The following is a 19,251-nucleotide window of genomic DNA, read 5'->3' as shown; positions in this document are numbered from 1 at the left end:
TTCATTATTTTTCTTAAGTTCATTCTCTATCTCTCATCAATAATCTTAACATGGTTTATTTTAAAACTTATTCCTATGATGGTTTATTTTGAAATGTTGTAAAATAGAAACTACAAACACATGGATGATAATATATCATGAGGAATTTAATAACAAAGCTTATGAAAGAAGATAATTGCTCTTCTCCCCCAACTCACAGAAAGATATCTTCTGGTAGTGTAAATCGTACTGGAAGATATCTTTAGGTAGTGTAAAATTTTACCGGATTTTGCCTATGTGAGCAATGCAGTGGGAGAAGAGCAACCTCCATTAAAGAAAAGCATCTAAGTTAGGGTAAAAGATATCTAAAGCAATTCTATAAAAGTACAACTAATCCAAAGACATGAAAGTAAATCTATGGTGGCCACCCCCAAAATTTAAGAGGGGAAAAAAACCTCAATCATGTGAGTAGTAAAGAAACTGTATTATGTTTTGCACGAAATGTGTTGTCGGATCAAAACAAAAATGTTCAAATATTTGTTCCGGTGAAAGCAGAAAAGAGAAAAAAGCATCCTTAATCACTTGGGGATATCAACAATGTTTCATGAATATACAAATATCAGTTTCATAGCAATACATAACTCGGTTATCTTTTCCTGATCCCGAAATTTAGGACCAAAAAAAGAAAGAAAATCAAGTGAAGGGTTTAAGCTTGTGACTGCATCAACCTTACCAATAACAGCATCCACTCTATCAAGCCATCATTACCTTTTTTTCACTATTCTTTCGAAATGGTGATAACAACGAAAACGAGCGAGAAGCTGCATAACAACCACATCCATATTCAGATCAGTAATACTATACAACTAGAGACCACCAAAGAGGATAGGAATATATGAAAAGTTGACCAAGTCCACTTAGTAAATTGAGCATGTATTTACTACTTACACTTTTGTTGAGCTGTGCTGGCAGTGGGAGTTTCATCTTGAGAGATCAAATTCTTTAAAGTATGAACTGAAGATGACATGGAAAATTTTATGTTCAGTTTATGTACATATAAATAAAATTAAATAAGTAGGACTTCTTCAAAAAATCCGTCAACATCATTGAATTTAGGTAAATGCTATCACAAGATATGTTAAATTGTATAATCATTCAAAAAGTGGACTAATTTTGCAAGATGCACACTATTGTCATAATTTTGAATCTTCAAAACAATCAGTGAACAAAAACTCTTGAAACAATTTTGGATAGCCTTTAAATGGCTATAAACAGTGCTGTCAATTGCAGATCGTGCAAAATAGCAGTTTGTTCAAATTCCGCTACGTTATAGCGCTATGTAACAACACTACTACTACCTAAGAAGGAAAAGGAGGTATATATAATGTGGTTGTTGAGTTTGTGTAAGGTAGTCCCCAAACTCATTGAATATTGTCATCTTCGACCTAATGTATTGGACCTCAGTCTACACAGCTTGTCCTTAAAAAACATGTGAAGGTTGTGTTTTGTGGATAATGGTACAATAATTGAGGTCCTAGAAGTGGCAGTCTCCCGTCAAAAAGTGTTCCAGCGATTACTAATTTTAATATGATGATGCTTTTAAGGAGCACATTACCTTCGTTAGAGGAGCCATTAGTTCCGATCTCATCTGCCTCGGAACCATCAATGCTGACATTATCTGATTCCACATTGCGTGTAGCCGGGCTATGACTCTTTTTCCCAAACTTCAGCAGTCGTCTGAACCCTTTTGGTGATTCTTTTACTTGAGGCTTCTCAGTTGCTTCTGGTATCTTTTCAAGCGCTGCATTTCTGATGTCAGACACACGTGCTTTACCAGCGTCTGTACCAATTGCTGCAGTGTCTAACATTGTGGGAGCTGCTTTGCCATACTCACTATTTCTTGTACTAGGATCTTCCATAGAAGAAACTCGAGCATATGGAGCATGATATGTTTCCTCAGCAATAGAAATGCTGGATGATTTTGAAGGTTCTTTTTCTGTATTATCCATTTTTACCTGGTTTTCGAAGATATTATATTCAAAATTAGTTGATGAACTAAGAAGTTTTCTCATCCATGAAGAATTTGGATAAACAACACTAGCACATCTAAAATCAAATTGAAATTGCTTGCACATAAGTTTTAAAATCAAATATTATAATGCTATTTTCACATTTTACAACAAGCATGTAGAATTTGTAGTACATATTTTTGCTTTATAGTAGCACAGATTATAGGAAGCATAACATTGAAATATAACAACATTAAAGGAACATACTTAGAAGCTAAGGCATTTGCAATACTCATGTTTACTATTTATTTAAAATAGGATATGATGTTAGACAGTAGAACATTTGTTCTCATAGTCAAAATATAATGTTTTTTATACCTTACCCCTACGAGGGTATAAACTAACAACATATTTAATCACCATTGAAGTTAATTTAAGTTGTGAATACATACCTCAGTAGATATGGGTTGCATGTGTGACTGGCTCTCTGAGGTTTCTTTATCGTCCATGCTTAATGGTGAAACAGGAGCACGGATGGCAACATAATTGGATGATGTCTCAGTTTTCCCTGCCACTTTATCACTATCATATTCTTTCTTTGGGGCATAAATAGCAGGGGCATAAGGTTTCTCGCGCTCAAGCATCACGACAGTTTTCTCAATTACAGGATTGTCATCTCCATCATCATTGGATGAAATTCCTGTTTCATTTTTCTTCAGCATGGTACTTTCTGAATTCATTGAAGACTTGTTATCATTCACTTTCTGTGTCTTCACTTTCACTGATGATGTATTTTGTACAATTTCACTTGCTTTAGATGTTCTAACTTTCAGTTCTGGGAGGGCCGCTATCTTGCTCTTATCATGATTCACAATAGCAGAAATCTTTTTGCTCTCCGGTCCATCAGATGCTTTAGTCTTTGATATTGTCCCTGTACCATGAGGTTTCACAGCGGAAGCCTGACGAACGGAACTCATTTTAGGTTCTGACAGTCTTCTAATCCGTGCCATTGATGCCTTAGTTGCACTATCACCCTTCTCTAGCTTAGATTCAGGCAAAGAAGACACTGATTGGCTTAATTTGTTATCAGTCAAGTGGCTTCTAGCACTCAATCTGCTGGTTTTTGAGGTTTTCACAGAATCAGCTGATCCCACAGAAGCAGTTCTGGCGGGGAATCTTTGAAGTGGTGACGATGGCCCTGGTTCTGAATCACTAAATTTTGATCCTTTATGAGAGCTTGGTGAAAGTTTTGCTGGAACACGTCTCTTGGTAACATGAGATGGTTCTGGCGACTGTGTACCAACTGAGCTACTCTTGGCAGCAATTCTCTTTTGCCTTTCCATCTTTAAAGTTTCTATACGTTTAATCGCTTCCTCTTCCTACATATTAGAAGAAAAACAGTGTTGTATAACAAACGATTCAAATAACTTTTCAATTTAATACAACTAAAGAGCATATTAAGGTCCTGAATACAAGTTTCACATCAATTTTAAACTAATTGTTTGAAATAGAAACGTGAGTGGGAAGGGAGACTGGAAGTAGGAGTGAGTACCTTCTCTTTCTTCATTTTCTGGAGATCAGCTTTGTAGTTTCGTAAACTCTCAGCACGTGCCCGTGCTTCTTCTAAAGGACTAAGTTTAGAAGGTTTCCCTCTCCTTATCGGCCCAACAGTCTTTCTTTTATCAGTACTATTTGGAGTAAGCTTTGATTTTGGCTCCTTATCCAACCTCTTAGATCCTGGTTTAGCATCAGCCAATACCTCTTTGTTTTTATCATGTAAAGCACCACCAGCCTGGGCCTGCATTTCATAGTCTAAAGCAGGGTCGTAACTCATAGACCCCCCTTCAGCTCCTCGTTCAGGCATCATGCTTAATTCATCTAGCTGATAATTTATATGGTTGATCCCATTTGACGGGTTTTCTTCCTTTTGACGGACCGGAAACTCGGAGTCTATGTCGATCATGTTCCTGTCAACATTTCCTGCATCATTGACTTGGATTGATCTATGCTCCAACATGTAGGAATCATCATTTATATCGTGAAACAACTTCCTTTGCAAATTATCGTTTGAATAACCTAGTCCACTGCCGGTAATTTCAAGATCTGAGGAAGGATATGAATTACCGGACTGACTTCCTTGTTTGGAAACAATGAAATCATCACCAACAGCCCTCCTGAAACCACCGCTTCTTCCATTTACTTCTAAAGATTGTGCATCATTAGAAGTACGACTGCCTTGAATTCCATACATTTCCCGCTCATTCAAAACTAAGGGATCATTGACTGAAACATGTTTTTTTCTTCGTGTGTCATCCACCTTTTCCATACCAAATTGATCATGGTCAATGGCATGTCTATCTTCATCGACATCTCTGAGCAAACAATTTTGGAAAGCTTGCCAGTGTCCTCCATCTGCATCCGTAGCATGGTCTGTTTCTTCCTTATCAGATGAATTCAACTTCTTCGAAGATTCTTTTCTGGATTCCCTTCTTTTTGAAGTCTTCACATGCTCCTGATTATCGATATCTTCATCTGTTTCGGAAGCAGAATCTGAATATGATCCACTGCCAGAAGAGTTTTCTGTCTTTGTTATGTAATTGATATTCCTAATAACCACCATGCCAGATTTCTTTCTACCTGATCGGCTAGTCTTCTTTCGTCGATCTCCTGTCTGTGAACCTTCCCTCTCCATATCTACTTCATCGTGCGACCTTGATTCTGATTCATTATTGCTGTTCCTACTATCCATGGAATGCCTTCTGAAACCCATATTTTGACCAGGAGTTAGTCTAGGATCCTCCATGGGTGGATAATTTGGCGGCATATATGGACTGTTTCCAGGATATGTTTGATAGTAGGGTATGCCTTGCACTGGATATGACTGATAGACCGGTACAGTACCAGGGGGAGAATGAACAGGCCAAGGAGGGAGCATATGATGTGGAAATTGACCGTGCATATTATCTTGGTGGCCTTGACGGTCCATTGGAGGCAAATCTGGAAGTGTAAACAAAAATCAAGACATATTTCTAATTAAGAAAAAGCTAAGACATGTACTGTTTGTATACATTAAGTCCTAAAGAATCCATAAATTTACATGTTCACAAAGTTCTGGAATTGTCAGGTACCTGAACTTGCTTTCCCGTTGTTCTCCGAGTCCAATTCAGTATGGGATGCATAGGCCATATTGGGAAGTATAATGCCAGAGCCATTTAATGCAGCAAAATCTGGGCGGTTGGACATCATTTCAGCGGCTTCGATTTCAAGCCATTGTCCATTTTCATGTTTTCTTTTCCAAAGATCTCTAAATTTTGTGGATGCATCCCTGATAAGTGAAAAAAACTAGCATCAGCAAGATTGTCTAGATGCCACGTGTATGTTATAGGCCAATGGCAGAAATAACAGAACACTTGACCAACCAATATTTAAGGTCAAAATGGTGTACGAAAAAATAGAAGTTCTCTTACTTACATCAATCGAGATGCTCCAAAGCATTCAGCAAATGACATCAAAGCAGGTAAATGGTCAATGTCAAAACCAGCAGCAACAGCGCGTGCAAATGCCATGCCTTGCTCTTTCTGCAGCACTGATTTGCGTGTCTCTAGGACTTTCAAAAGCTGAACTCTGAGAAAATATGAGATAGAATTGACTATAAAACATGTAACAATCTGTTTCACAAGCATATTCTAGCATGAAACTTAACTGATATGACTTCAAGTATGCAAAGTGTGGAATGGACACTTGTTGAATTTTATTATTTAATCAGAGACAACAATTGATTAAAAGCTAGACTTTCCTATTATGAAAGATGCTCATAGAGAGAAGGTGAATTAAAAGAAATGTAATTTACTTTGAGTTTCCTTCTGATGTGGCATTTCCATTTGCTTCCGGTGGATGTGCATCAGGCTGAACATAACCATACAAATAGAAAAGAAAGTAAAGTTAATAAATGAATATGGTATTTATTATTTAAGACCTATTAAGTACTACCTCCGGCTCTAAATATAAGCATCCATTTGACAAAAAAATTGTCCTTAAATATAAACCCCTTTTCAAATTACTAGATGCATTTATTGCTACTTTTCCAAATAAACACCTAATTAATATCACCGAGTGTTTTGGAATATGAAAAGTCAAGATTAATTATATACATATTCAAAGGGTATTTTAGGTACATTGTTACATAAAATAGACACATAATACTACACAACCAACTTTTCTTAATAAGAGTGAAATAGACAAGGTGTTTATATTAGGGACGGAGTATTAACCTTGTAAAGTACAATCGCTTTCTCCTCATTGGTATCATGTTGAACCTTCCTGCCTGTGCACACCAGCAAGTTTTGTAAGTTTTAAATGTAAATCTTGAAAATCTTAGCAGAGAATTAAATGCACCCATATTTGTTGAATATAAGTTAGTTGTTCTCAGTGATAATTTAAAAAACTGTTCCATTCAAAAGTACCTTCTGTGTTTTCTGCATGTTTGACTTGGTTTTCTTCCACCTGTAGAAACACATGATTACTGAAACGATCTTTTAAGTGCAGACAATCAATCATATAATAATGCTTAATATTTACTTACAGTGCCAATCCCTATAGAATTATTTCCTTGAATTGCAATTGCCTCTTCAATTTGTAAGATTTCAGATTCTGTAGTATACACACGTTCCAATATCTCTGGAGTGTTTACAAAGCGAACAAACCTATAGAAGCATAGAAAATTAGTCCAGCACACTAAACTAATTGTGAATATAATCTAACCTAAATAAATTGTAATAATTGGGAAGATTTTAAGTCTCTAACCCAACTGTTATAAGTTACTACTTCTATGTTTAATTTCACTTCCCTTTCAAAATTCAAAATGTCATTCTAGATCATGCGATAATACAAATAGTAATGTTTATGAAACATCAAATTCTTTTTTAGTTTCTGTTAAGAAGTTCCACATTGGTTGCGAGATGACCTGAATACATGCTTATAAAGTAAAGACAATCCTCACCTTACAAGCCGGTTTTGTAGGGTTGAGTTAATAAGGTATCAGAGCCTCGGTTTTGTAGGGTTGAGTTAAGCCCAACTCTCAATTCTAAGAGTTTCAAAGAGCCTATTGGCGAAACTCACACACTAAATGCGGAGAATAGGGGTACTGTGGGTTCGAACCCGCACTCTAGCATATGAAATGTCCCTGAAACCTTTTATCATCTGAGCTACACTTACGGGACTATGAAACATCAATATTGAAGGTATGCTGAACACATTAATCCATAAACCAAAACATTAAAACTCAAACCTTTCAAGAGTTCCCTTGGTAAACCACCAGGCATCAATTCCACCCTCAGGCTCAAGAACAATTGAATAACCACCCTTGTCCATCTGATCCTGAGCAGTCTTCAAGTGAGAAAGAAATGGATTGAGCAAGCCTGAGGCAATTTTCTCCTTCTTTCCATTCACAGTTATAATCAAGTCAAACCTGATTCATACAAAGGCAGATAATGTGAAGGATCAAAACCGGTACAACGTGTATTATTTTTTTTTAAGTACTTTTGCATACAACATACTGTGAAATCCACTAAACTTCAAATTAGTACCCCCTTTCTAAATTTGAAATCTAGTACTAATGTTTAATCTTAATAACAACAGCACTGTGAAATCCATTAAACTTCAAATTTGATTACATACAAAATACCGTAACGAAATACAAAGTGGAAAATACTCAGAAATTTCCATGAAATTTATATGATTAAACTTGCACATAAAACACAAATTAAATCAGCAAACTTGACAATTAAACACATTTAAACCACTTTTTGCCAATTAAAGAAATAACATAAAGCCATTAACATCCTTAAACAAATTCATGTACACTACAAAACCAGTATATATCCCAAGTATATTGACTTAGACACAATAAAAAAAAAAAAACTGAAAATCCTCAAACTTGTTCTCTAATTAGTTAAAAGTAAGTTTTCAACAAAATATTGAATCCAAATTCCAAAACCATTGATGAATGAACTATTTTACCTTGTTCTAGTGGGTGTAAGTTGAAAAACAGCTGAATCCAACCTCATTGAAGAACTCATTTTTTTATCACCAAAACAATAACCAACAAAGCTGAAACTAATAATCCACCAATAGAGTTCAGAATCAGATTCCCAATCCAAAAGGGTTGTCAAAACTCAAAAGAAAAAACCAAAATAAGTTCAGTAGAAAAAAAAGATAGTATTTTTATATATATAGAAAAAAAGAAGAAAAAAGAGTTAAGTTTGAGGAGAGAACAAAAAAGAGAGTTAGAAAGTTAAGTGGAAAATGTGAAAGAGAGATAAAGGATCCAAAGACTGTTCTTGTTTTTTGTTTTTCTTCTCTTTGGATACCAACTTCAACCAAAACCTGTGTGACTGTGACCAATAATAATGAATAATATATTCATCAATTTTAGAGAGGAAATAAAGAAAACAGTTGAGGGTATAAATGGAAATATATTAATATTGACACAAACAATTGGAGGCTGTGAAGACAAACACAGATCTGTAGTTTTTGTAGGTTTGAGGTTGTCTTGAAAATTTTACTAACTTTTTTTTCTTTCTCTTATCTGTCTTCCTTTATTCTCTGTTTGGTAACCTCCTCTTTAACCTTTCCGTTTCATTATCATTATTAAAGATTAATTACTTTATCTTAAAATCCACTTTGGTTCAATTTCAAATATGAAATGGAGGTGAAGAAAAAGCATAAAGAAAAAATGTAACTTTACAATAAAATAAAAATATACAATACTTCGATGAACATAATTCAGTTGTCATAGACATTACATGTTATTCAAATCTTGTTACTCTTACTAATTAAATTGTAACGTCAAATTTAAAATTTAGTCATGTGCTCCTATTAAATTAAAGAAGTTTTAGTAGGCAATCATTTTAGTCAAGATTATCACTGTGAATCTCAGTTTGATTTTTTTTTTTTGTGAATCTCAGTTTGACAAATATATCATTCACATGTTTTATTTTAATCGTATTAAAATTGTTAGATTTATTTGATAAATATTTTTAAAATATTAATTTTTTATAATTTTTATTAATAAATAATTAAAAATATTAATAGTCAAAATTATAGTATATTAATAATATAAAATATAGACAAATGGGTCTCTTAATATGTTGAGGATTAATAAGGACATGAACCATTTTATCTGACTTGGAAAATTTAACTAAAAAATTCGATTGAATTCTTGGATCCTATCACATTAATGTGTACAAGATCATGTGCAAGATCTTCAGGAAAATAAGTGAAGATCGTCTCGTCATGAACACACACACAAACAAACCTATTATTGGAAGCTTTTAATGATCATGGAATAAGAAGAACGTATGGAAATAGACTAGCTGAGTTGAGATCCTCTCCATTTTTTATCATTTCCATTTCTTCCATTACCAAAGTTTTTAAATGTTTTTTAGTGTATAAAAAGTATTTGGACCCACTTAATATCACATTTTTGCATTTATATTCCCAAAACTATATAATAATGGAGGAAATAGAAATAATGAGAAATGGAGAGGATCATAACTCTAGACTAGCTAGCAACTAGCAAGCATATATCATTGGCTAATTAATGGCTACAATTTAAAACAGAAATTTACATATAAAGAAGATTTTAAATATAAAAATGGTGGCCGCAAATATAGAATTTTAATTTTAATCTTTATAAAATTATTTTTATAATTTTAGTCCTATATTTGCGGAATCATTTTCATATTTAAACCTAAAAAAAAATCAATGGTCTTGTTATTCTTTTCATTTACATTAAATTTTAACATCAAGGTTTCTTTTTAACAAATGTTCGCAGTATTGTTCATATTGAATTCTACCTACAACCTTTTTTTCGTCGTATACAGATTTCTATAGAAAAGAATCCTTACACCTACTATCATGTAGACTCAAGAAATGGTGGTTTGTGATGAGAGCTTTCTATGTGCCACCGTCGATCTCTTTGGGGCCGGTTTAGCCATTCCCCTCTGACGTCACTCGGTTCAACTTTTGGAGAATAAGGGTTATGTAGGATCCTGTCGAAGCACAACAGTTCTTTAATTTTTGTGGTGTCAGGATTGATTCATGCTATGTTTCTTCATCAGAAGTTTGATTGATGATCTAGAGTTGATTTGTTACGATGGTGTGTCAACCGAAGAATGATCTAACTTGAATGACTATAGACCTAACCAAAGTTAACTTGATTAGAAAAAAATGTCTAAATATGGTTTTAAACCTATTAGAAGGGAGATCAAACCTTCTTCATTTCACCCGGAATTGTTCATTATTAGTAATAATGCAACATAGTTAAAATTAAGATGTACGAAATTAAGGTCCTCTAGGCCGAATGTGAATATGACCTTATTCTCAATGAAAGTCATGCTCTCTAACTTGCTTGCCACGACCCTGGCAAGGCACCACGGGGCCGTGGCAGACTTCAGGTTTTGGCAAATTATTAACTTCATATTTGCTCAGCTTTTAGTGATGGTGCTTAGCTTTATCATTTAGGGAAAAACTAAAATATGCCTTAAGGGCACATGTTAGTGATTCAAAAAATGAAATGTTTTATCATAATTCATGTATTTAATTCACTTTTTAAACTTGATTACAGATTATTTAAATATAATATATATCATATCTTTATTTAATTTATCTAACATAAATAATATAATTATTTATATATTATTTCTAAATAAAATAAGGATTGGACAAGACAACTTCAATTATACTCCTTCCGTCCCAAAACTTTGATCCTTTTAGCTTTTTATTTTTGTCGCAAGACTTTGGTTCTTTTAAGAGACCAAAGTACGATTAATGATGTTTTACCATTTGTACCGTTACAAAAACTAAAACATTTATTAATAAAGTAAGGGTAAAAAGGATTTAACTTATCAATATTTATTGTTCCGTAATTTACAAAAAGGAGCAAATATTTGAGACGGAGAGAATATTGTTTACGGGTCTAACCAAACGAAGGGTTAGGAACTTGACAAAAATTAAAATTGTTGCATTTCACTAAACCACGTGACAACTTTTTGTCTAAAAATATAAGTTTTTTATAATATTAAAATAACATTTTGTCTTTCAAACATCATACGGTACGACATCTTGTATAAATAGGGATGGCAAAAAAATATGTACCCGCAGATCGAGACAGATAGTTTAACGAATATCCGCGGATAAAATAAATAGATATTTCAATTATCCGTATATAATTGATACAAATGCATGTTTAATACAATCTGTGCCCACATATATTTACCCGCTAATAAATTAGTATAATCACGTAAACATTCATATTTAAATATAAACTCTAGTAGTATTTTTATCTTTAAAAAAAATTCTTATAATATTTTTATGTTTTCTCTTCATATTTAATAGAGAAATTTTTTCATGTTCTTTTTTCATCTTTTGAGGTAAGAAAATTTCATCATCTTCTTACGACTTTTCATTTACAATAAAAAAACCCTAATTTGCCTTTTCATCTATGGATATATGTAAATATCCACGAATATCTCAAAATCTCTGGATTACCTGCTTAGCGGATCCCCACACAGATATGGAGCAAACACATATATCATATTTATCCAACGAGGTGAACACGAATATCATCTTATCCGACTCCGTAGATAACCATTTACATCCCTATGTACAATATTTAAAAATTCGTCATGTACAATAATGTCAAATACAAAGATCAAACATATTTTAGTCAAGTACCGAGTGTAACATGTCACCTCAATGTGTAGATCAAAATTGTGGATATTAAAAAAAATTAGGACAAAAATTGACGGTTTAATAAAGTATTTCTTACATCCCAAATCTTTGTCCCGACATTTTTTTTTCTTTTAAAAAAATCAAGATACAATTAATGATATTTTATCATTCGTATCCTTAAAAAAATTAAAATATCCATTAAATAAAATGTTCTCTTTTTTAATAAAGAGTAAAAAGGAGTTAACTTATCAATATTTATTATTTCTTAATCCGTATACAAAACTCTAAGGGGGATGTATTGAATTGAGATTTTATGAGACAATTTTGGCAAAAAAAAGTCTTGATGATTTTATGAGATATTGTGGGACTATATTGATTTTGTGAGATTTTAAAGACTTTTTTACAAGACTTTTTTAGAATCAAGATTTTTAACACATGATTTGAATGAATTTTGAAAGATTTTTTTCAAAATACTTTTTACAATCAAGATTTCATAATACTTTATATATTAGGAAACGTTTGAAAAAGCATCAAGGCTTTTGGTGAGATTGTTGAAAAAGTGAACAAAGAAAAAGAAGAAGAAAAAACTGGGTGCAGTGATGATGAACTCCGAAAGTAATAAAAAAGAAGAAATTTGATACAGTGATGATGAAAGTAAAAAGTCTTGGAGAGTTCAAAAAAGTCTTAAGGCTTTTGGTGAGATTGTTGAAAAAATCTATCAAGTGTATTTTCAACTAAAAAGTCTTTCAAAATCCATCCCAAAGAAGAATCCATCAAAATCGATAGACTTTTGAATACCGATACACATTTTAAAAGTAGTAACAAATCTCAATTGAATACCAACGAATTTTATTGCCCTGAAAAAAATCTCTTTTGTCTTAGTTAAATACCACAAGATTTATTTAACTTTTGTAAAAGTATTGATTGAATACCTCAATTTTTTATCATAAAAAATTATTTTAAAATCTCAATCCAATACACCTCCTAAAAGACCAAAGATTTTGGACGAAAAGACCGATAGATTGATTAATAGATTTGTTCAAAGAAAAAAAATTAAAATTGTGAATTTAAAAAAATAAGACACCAAATCTACATTTAAATCAAATTTTTTGTATTAATTTTTTAAAAAATAGACAATCAATAATATTTGATTATTTTGAAGGCAGCATGCCACAAGTTGGCACGATAAATTTGCGTAATCACCGATTTTTTTTTTCTTAGTGGAATCTACATTTTAAGTTATGATGAAGTAATGGACCTTCCCACTCAATCATTGAAAATGAAGAGGTATGTATTCTTGAACAGCAAATGACACATTCATTGTTTCATATAATATTGTTATGCTTTTGCCTTGTTGCTTCCCTTTCTCTCATTAGTTTCTTATGGGAATATATTTTTATAAAAATAAAAATGTCTGTTTGTTTTATACTATATAATACTCGCAGAACATTAATTAATTTAACAATAATAATCAGATATTCACGGGTAGCCATTACCACTTGCATGAAAATGAAATAATAAAGATAGTTTTTTTTTACGGTACAAAAGTTTATTTTTAATATTGGATCAAGAAATTTTACAATTTGATCAAATAACATGTAATGTGTTCAATAATTAGATTTAAAAAATTTGTGCATAATAAAAGACTTGTATCATTTGTTCTCGTGTGTGAGCTTAATTCAGTTGGTAGGAACATCACATTATATATGTAAGAGTCGAAGTTCGAACTACAGACACCTTATTTATTTACTTTTAAGGGTGAAATTTCTGACCACTAAACTAGTTGACCAAGAAAAGAAAAAAACTTATTCTTATTTCTAAACTCTATAAAGCAAAATATTTTCCTGACTATGGGTTTTTTGACTCAAAGGTAGGACACAAATCCTAGTTTTGTCTGGAGGAGTATTTGCAACTCTAAATTTTTACTTAGAGCAGATAGTCGATGGAGGATTGGAAATGGCGATAATATTCCATTACTTAATGAAAATTGGTTATTTGATGCATCGTCTTTGCAGCTGCAGCAAACTGAAGTGTCTTTAGCAGGTCATTTAGTGGTGGCAGATGTGATTCTTCCTGATACAAAGTGTTGGAATCTGCCTCTTCTCACTACTCTGCTTGATTCTAGTGGTATAAATAAAGTTCTAAACACTCCTTTGATTGATTCTGTGGTGGAGGACAAACAAATTTGGCGTATGGAGAAAAATGGTGCATACTCAGTTAGAAGTGCATATCGCTTGTGTGTGCAAGAACTATTCGATACATCTCATCTTAGGATGGATGACACTTGGAATTTGATCCGGAAGTTAAAAGCTCCGCCGCGAGTTAGAAATTTGTTATGGCGTATTTGTCGTCGGTGTGTCCCAACTCGTGTAAACCTTCAGAGTCGAGGGGTGAATTGCACAACTGTATGTTCTCTTTGTAATGATCATGATGAAGACAACCGCCATGTTTTCTTTGACTGTCCGAGTAGCAGAAATGTTTGGAGCATGTGCAGTTTCAAAAGTACAATTATAGCAGCATTGCATAGTAATTATGCAGCGTCAGATTTGATCTTTGATTTGCTGCAACAGCTCTCTAATGAGGATGCTTCACTCATGGCATGTGTTATTTGGAGTATTTGGAAGCAAAGAAATAACCGTATTTGGAACAATGTGATTGATTCGCAAAATTTTGTCTTTTCACAAAATGCTGCCTTGATTAATGATTGGTGCGTTGTGCAGCGGGCTAGACCTGATGTGATGGGTAGCGTACGACTACTGAGATTAAATGGAATAAGCCGGCCAATGGGCGAGTGAAATGTAATATTGATGCCTCTTTTTCATCGCATAATAATAGAGTTGGGATATGTGTTTGTATTCGTGATGAGAAAGGCACTTATGGGGTCGTGAAGCTTGATCAATTCTCACCAATTTGTGATGTTTGTGTCGGTGAAGCTCTTGGCTTCTTGTCAGCGCTATCTTGGGTTCATGAATTAAATCTACGACCGGTGGATTTTGAACTTGACTCGAAGTTGGTGATAGATGGTTTCCATTCAAATAATCATGATGTTACCGAGTTTGGATAAATCATCTCACATTGTAGAAGACTTTACAATTCTTTTTATGTTAACTCTAGTGTTGAGTTTATTAGGAGGCAAACAAATGAAGTTGCTCATAGTTTATCTAAGGCGGCCACATGTGTAGCTAATCTCCAAATATTGATTAAAATACCAAATTGTATTGAACACTTATTGATTAATGAAATGCTATGAACTATTTATCTTAAAAAAAAAAAAAAAACTTGTATCATCAAACAAAGAAAAAATATAATAATGATAATGAATTGTTCCATACAATTTGTCCTCAAATCCGACAAAGCTATGCGAGCCTACTTTTCATCCCAGGAAAAATGTCCAATTAGGATTTTCATCCCAAACACCCTAATTTTCCTCCTATAAATGCTATCTTATGATTCAAGTCAAGGTACATTGTTTTTAAGCCTCACACTCACGGCTCTTACGTACTCCCTCTTGCCTTATTTATAAGTAAACGTTGTTTTTTAGATTTATTAAAAAATCAATGTATCTAGAAAGCAACTTTTGCTTATAAATAAGGTCGGAGGGAATACTTGATCGATAATATTTACAGGCACACCGCGATCAAGCAGCCGAAGTCCTCATCTCTTCAATAATCTCTCAATCCAACAAAACTTGGGATCAATTTTTAAAAGTTGTAAACACAATTCAAATCACTCCTTTCTTGTGTTTTATTGGATCTTCAATAAAAATTCATAAATTTAGGATATACTCCATATAACATATAAATGATGGTTTAGAAAAAATAAAATAAAACATAGTATAAGACAAAACCAATTACTCTTGATATTACATGTGTGCATCCATATATATTTTATTGTATAGTACTAAATGATTAACAAGCATGTCACACATATTATATATATGACATTTTCTTGCAATATATATAATTGCATACAATACAATACAATATATCCTTTAAAACCAAAGTGAATTTTGACGATCATATCTCTTTTTAGGATCCTTCCTCCCAACATCAGAAATGCATCTAAATTCAATCTTTCCACGATCATTATTACCACCAATAATCTTTGAACACATTTCACTTACAAATCCTTTTGATTTTCCAACTTCTCCATCAGAATCATCACCATCATCAGAATCAATCAAAATCTCTCCAGCTTCTGGATCATCCCAATTGTTCATTTCATCCACATTATTATTATTATTATTATTCTTTTGTGGCACTATATTTTTTAAATTGGAATCAATATTGTCATTATTAATAGAAGTGCTTGTGGTAGAAAATGAACAAAATGATGAAGGTGATGCTAATTGATCAGAAAATAATGAATTAGGTGATGATGTTGATGATGATGGAGAGTTTAATGAACTTCCAAAGCCTTGTATTTCATTTGTTATTTTAAGTGCCTTCAAACGTGCTTGTTTCAGATCTTCACCACCTTGCAAAAGCTTTAGTATTTCATTTGATAGTTTTTGCATTCTAAATCCCCAGTTAAACCTGAAATCAATAATTAACATGTTCATTCATCACCATATTTAAAAATTATATATGAATTTTTGACAAAAATAGAGTAAAAGATGTGTCCATTACGATCTAAAAAAAATATAAGGCATTGAACAAAACTAGCGGATAGTGTTGAATATGTTGTTGTGTCGTTGAAGTTTGTTTGAAGTCCCACATTGTTTATGTTCCCGGACGGTTAAGTGTATAAATACGTGAGGGCAACCTCACCCTTTGAGCTAGCTTTTGGGGATGATATCCAAACATATTTAACATGGTATCAGAGCCGGGTTAAGGACTGCAATGTGAGCATTTGACCCAGGACCACGCTAGGCGTGAGGGTGGGTGTTGAATATGTTGTTGTGTCGTTGGAGTTTGTTTGAAGTCCCACATTGCTTATATTCCCGGGTGGTTAAGTGTATAAATATGTGAGGGCAACCTCACCCTTTGAGCTAGCTTTTGGGGATGAGATTCAAACATATTTAACAGATAGAACATTACAGAACAAATCAGATCAGCACATGACAAAATTTAAGGTATTGAACAAACTTTAATTTGTGTTGTCCGATGTTTGGTGGGCAAAATGTTATTTTGGTATTTTAGACAACTTATGCTGAGGACTAAAAGTTGGTCGTGGTTCTGTGGGGGATAAGAGTTTCAGTTTTTGTCATATCCTTTGGCCCCCAATTTGTCGAGTATCAAGAACAATTTTAAAATCAAACACATTAATTACAGCTAAAGTTGTCATATTCAGTTTCTTATTTTTTTAGCCGATCAAATGCACCCGAAGTATATATGTTTGGATTAGCTTATGCAAAACACTTTATGCACATGAATAAGTTTTTATAAGTTTTTATGTATTATTATAAGTTTGTCAAGGTAGTTTATGAAAAAAAATAACTTATGAAAATATAGTTTTCGTTAGTGAAAACTTATAAATTAACATAAAACCATATTTATTTACATAAGATATTTTGCATAAACAAACTAAATTGGATCACTTAAGTAAAGTGTCAAATCACTTGATTGAGACAAGAGATTCTATTAAAAGTTTTAAAGTATAGAAATTTCTATCTCTTATTTTCCACCCCACATTTTTTTTTTTACATTTCTCAATTTTTAACTCATGTTGTAAATTAAACTTAAGGAAGAAACATACCATGGTAGCTAGCATATATTAACAAGGTTAAAAGGTTACCCTCTTTCATCAATATGAGTAAGACTTCCTAGTTCTTCAATAATTTCTGCATCACTTTGAAATTCTTGAGCAAAATCTATAGGACCATGTGTGAGCATGAATTCTAGAAGAACTAGTGCTTTGTAAGATTGCCTCCATTCTTCCCAATCAACATTGTACAACCTGCACTTTCAATTATATATGCAAATTCAAAATTCTAGAGGAGTGTCATTTTGTAAATTTTACTTTTATTTTTATTTAACACATATACCTTCTATGAAGAACATCAACAATCCTCCAATATTCATCAATATCAAAAGATGCCTCAGCAATTTGAGTCATTGTTTTGGCATCAGGGCTGCAATCATCCTTATTTGTTACTTCCTCAGCTAGCCTAATTAATCATTAATTTATATAATTATTATAATATGTTTATGCCACCAAATCATAAATATGTATGTTAACAAATTAAGAGCAACATTTTATTTACCACAAATTTGGATGAGAGCAATCTATAAAATATTACTAAGAATTGCACTAATATTCTCCCTTTAATTTCTTAAACAAAGCATTGATATGTAATTTATTTATGTCACAAGTGAATAGAAACTACATCATCTAAATACACACATACTTGGACAAGAAATTAGACTCAAGTGGTTAATGATCAGTTCTCTTTAAAGCGAATCGTTCGGGAGAACCTGAGTTCAATTCTTGATGAAAATATTTTTTGGTCAGATTTTACTTACCTCTCCGGCTGAACTCTGGATTATCAGAATCCCCTTTCCCGATAACTAGAGGATTAACACAAAAAAAAAAAAAAAAAATACACACATACTTACAATTCAGCTCCTGTAACATCTGTAAATGTCATCCTAGCAGTTTTGTACTTTTCTTGTATAAAATTTGTTGTCTGCTTTTTAATTTGATCTAGTAGTAGGCTACCCATTTCAAATAAATCAAATCAAACTCTCAATTGGTTGATTATGAGTATTGTTATCTAAACATATGAAAAAAATAGTTGCTACAATAAAATCAGCTAAACAACCAATAAAAATGGTGAGAAAAAGATAAACCATGAGAGTGTGTTAATTGCAAACTATAAGAACACATTTATGGATGACCAAAATTATAGCTCAGATAATGTAGGAACAGTGTTCATTGATGACTGGAAACAGATGAAAGGGGAAAAGAGAGAGATTAATAGACCAATATTAGAAAGTTGACTAAATATAATTTACTAGTATGAATTTTTCTCTAGTCATATTATTCATACAATATTGGCTATACTGAAAAGTAGGATCTTCACACAATACCAACCATATAGATTCACATTGTTATCCTCTCAAAAAATGAATAGTAATCGTACTTTTAATTTAAATTCTCCTTAACCTTTCTTCCTCTGGTTATTAACTTCTTCCATAGGTTTGGTGAAAACTTCAATATCCTTATCTTTAATTTAACGAATACCCATATCCAAGTGTATATTGGATTGTACATTGGATGAATAAAATTTGGCTTAAATATGAAAATGATCCCTACAAATATGAATTGATTGAATGATACAATTGTGCTAAATTCATGTCAAAATTTGGCCAAATTAATGACCAAAATTTATGTACAAAAACTATATGTTCAGGTTATGATAAAACTATGTACAAAAATAGGTTCATAAAAGTAGAAGAAACTTTTTAAAATACTATTTGTCCTTCGATCGCACCCTAATTTTTGCCCCTTTCTTCTTTGCGTTTTTCTTCTTTGCGTGATTTCTTTTTCTATTTGATAATTTATTTTATTTTTTTAAATCTAATATATA

At 32.6% G+C, this 19,251-nt stretch overlaps 2 protein-coding genes across 2 annotated transcripts; both read right to left on the bottom strand.

Moving 5' to 3' along the window:
• Positions 1 to 448: 448 nt before the first annotated feature.
• On the bottom strand, positions 449 to 8,600 carry LOC123902390 (COP1-interacting protein 7). Its single transcript, XM_045952101.1, has 13 exons — positions 8,007 to 8,600; positions 7,276 to 7,455; positions 6,571 to 6,691; positions 6,452 to 6,491; positions 6,260 to 6,312; positions 5,839 to 5,894; positions 5,460 to 5,612; positions 5,117 to 5,313; positions 3,541 to 4,985; positions 2,441 to 3,367; positions 1,595 to 1,994; positions 928 to 993; positions 449 to 800 (listed from the first exon to the last, which is right to left on the bottom strand). The coding sequence occupies exons 1-13, from the start codon at positions 8,063 to 8,065 to the stop codon at positions 733 to 735; spliced, it is 3,765 nt and encodes a 1,254-aa protein (XP_045808057.1). The 5' UTR covers positions 8,066 to 8,600; the 3' UTR covers positions 449 to 732.
• Positions 8,601 to 15,711: 7,111 nt separating this feature from the next.
• LOC123902388 (epsin-3) lies at positions 15,712 to 18,384 on the bottom strand. The gene is made up of 4 exons (XM_045952100.1): positions 18,278 to 18,384; positions 17,707 to 17,829; positions 17,457 to 17,618; positions 15,712 to 16,255 (listed from the first exon to the last, which is right to left on the bottom strand). Exons 1-4 carry the CDS (start codon positions 18,382 to 18,384, stop codon positions 15,712 to 15,714), a joined length of 936 nt encoding a protein of 311 aa, XP_045808056.1.
• Positions 18,385 to 19,251: the final 867 nt, after the last annotated feature.

This window comes from Trifolium pratense, linkage group LG1 (genome assembly GCF_020283565.1).
Source record: "Trifolium pratense cultivar HEN17-A07 linkage group LG1, ARS_RC_1.1, whole genome shotgun sequence".
NCBI classification, from domain to species: domain Eukaryota; kingdom Viridiplantae; phylum Streptophyta; class Magnoliopsida; order Fabales; family Fabaceae; genus Trifolium; species Trifolium pratense.
Note: the sequence above shows the minus strand (reverse complement) of the source record. Positions and strands in the feature narration are given on the sequence as shown.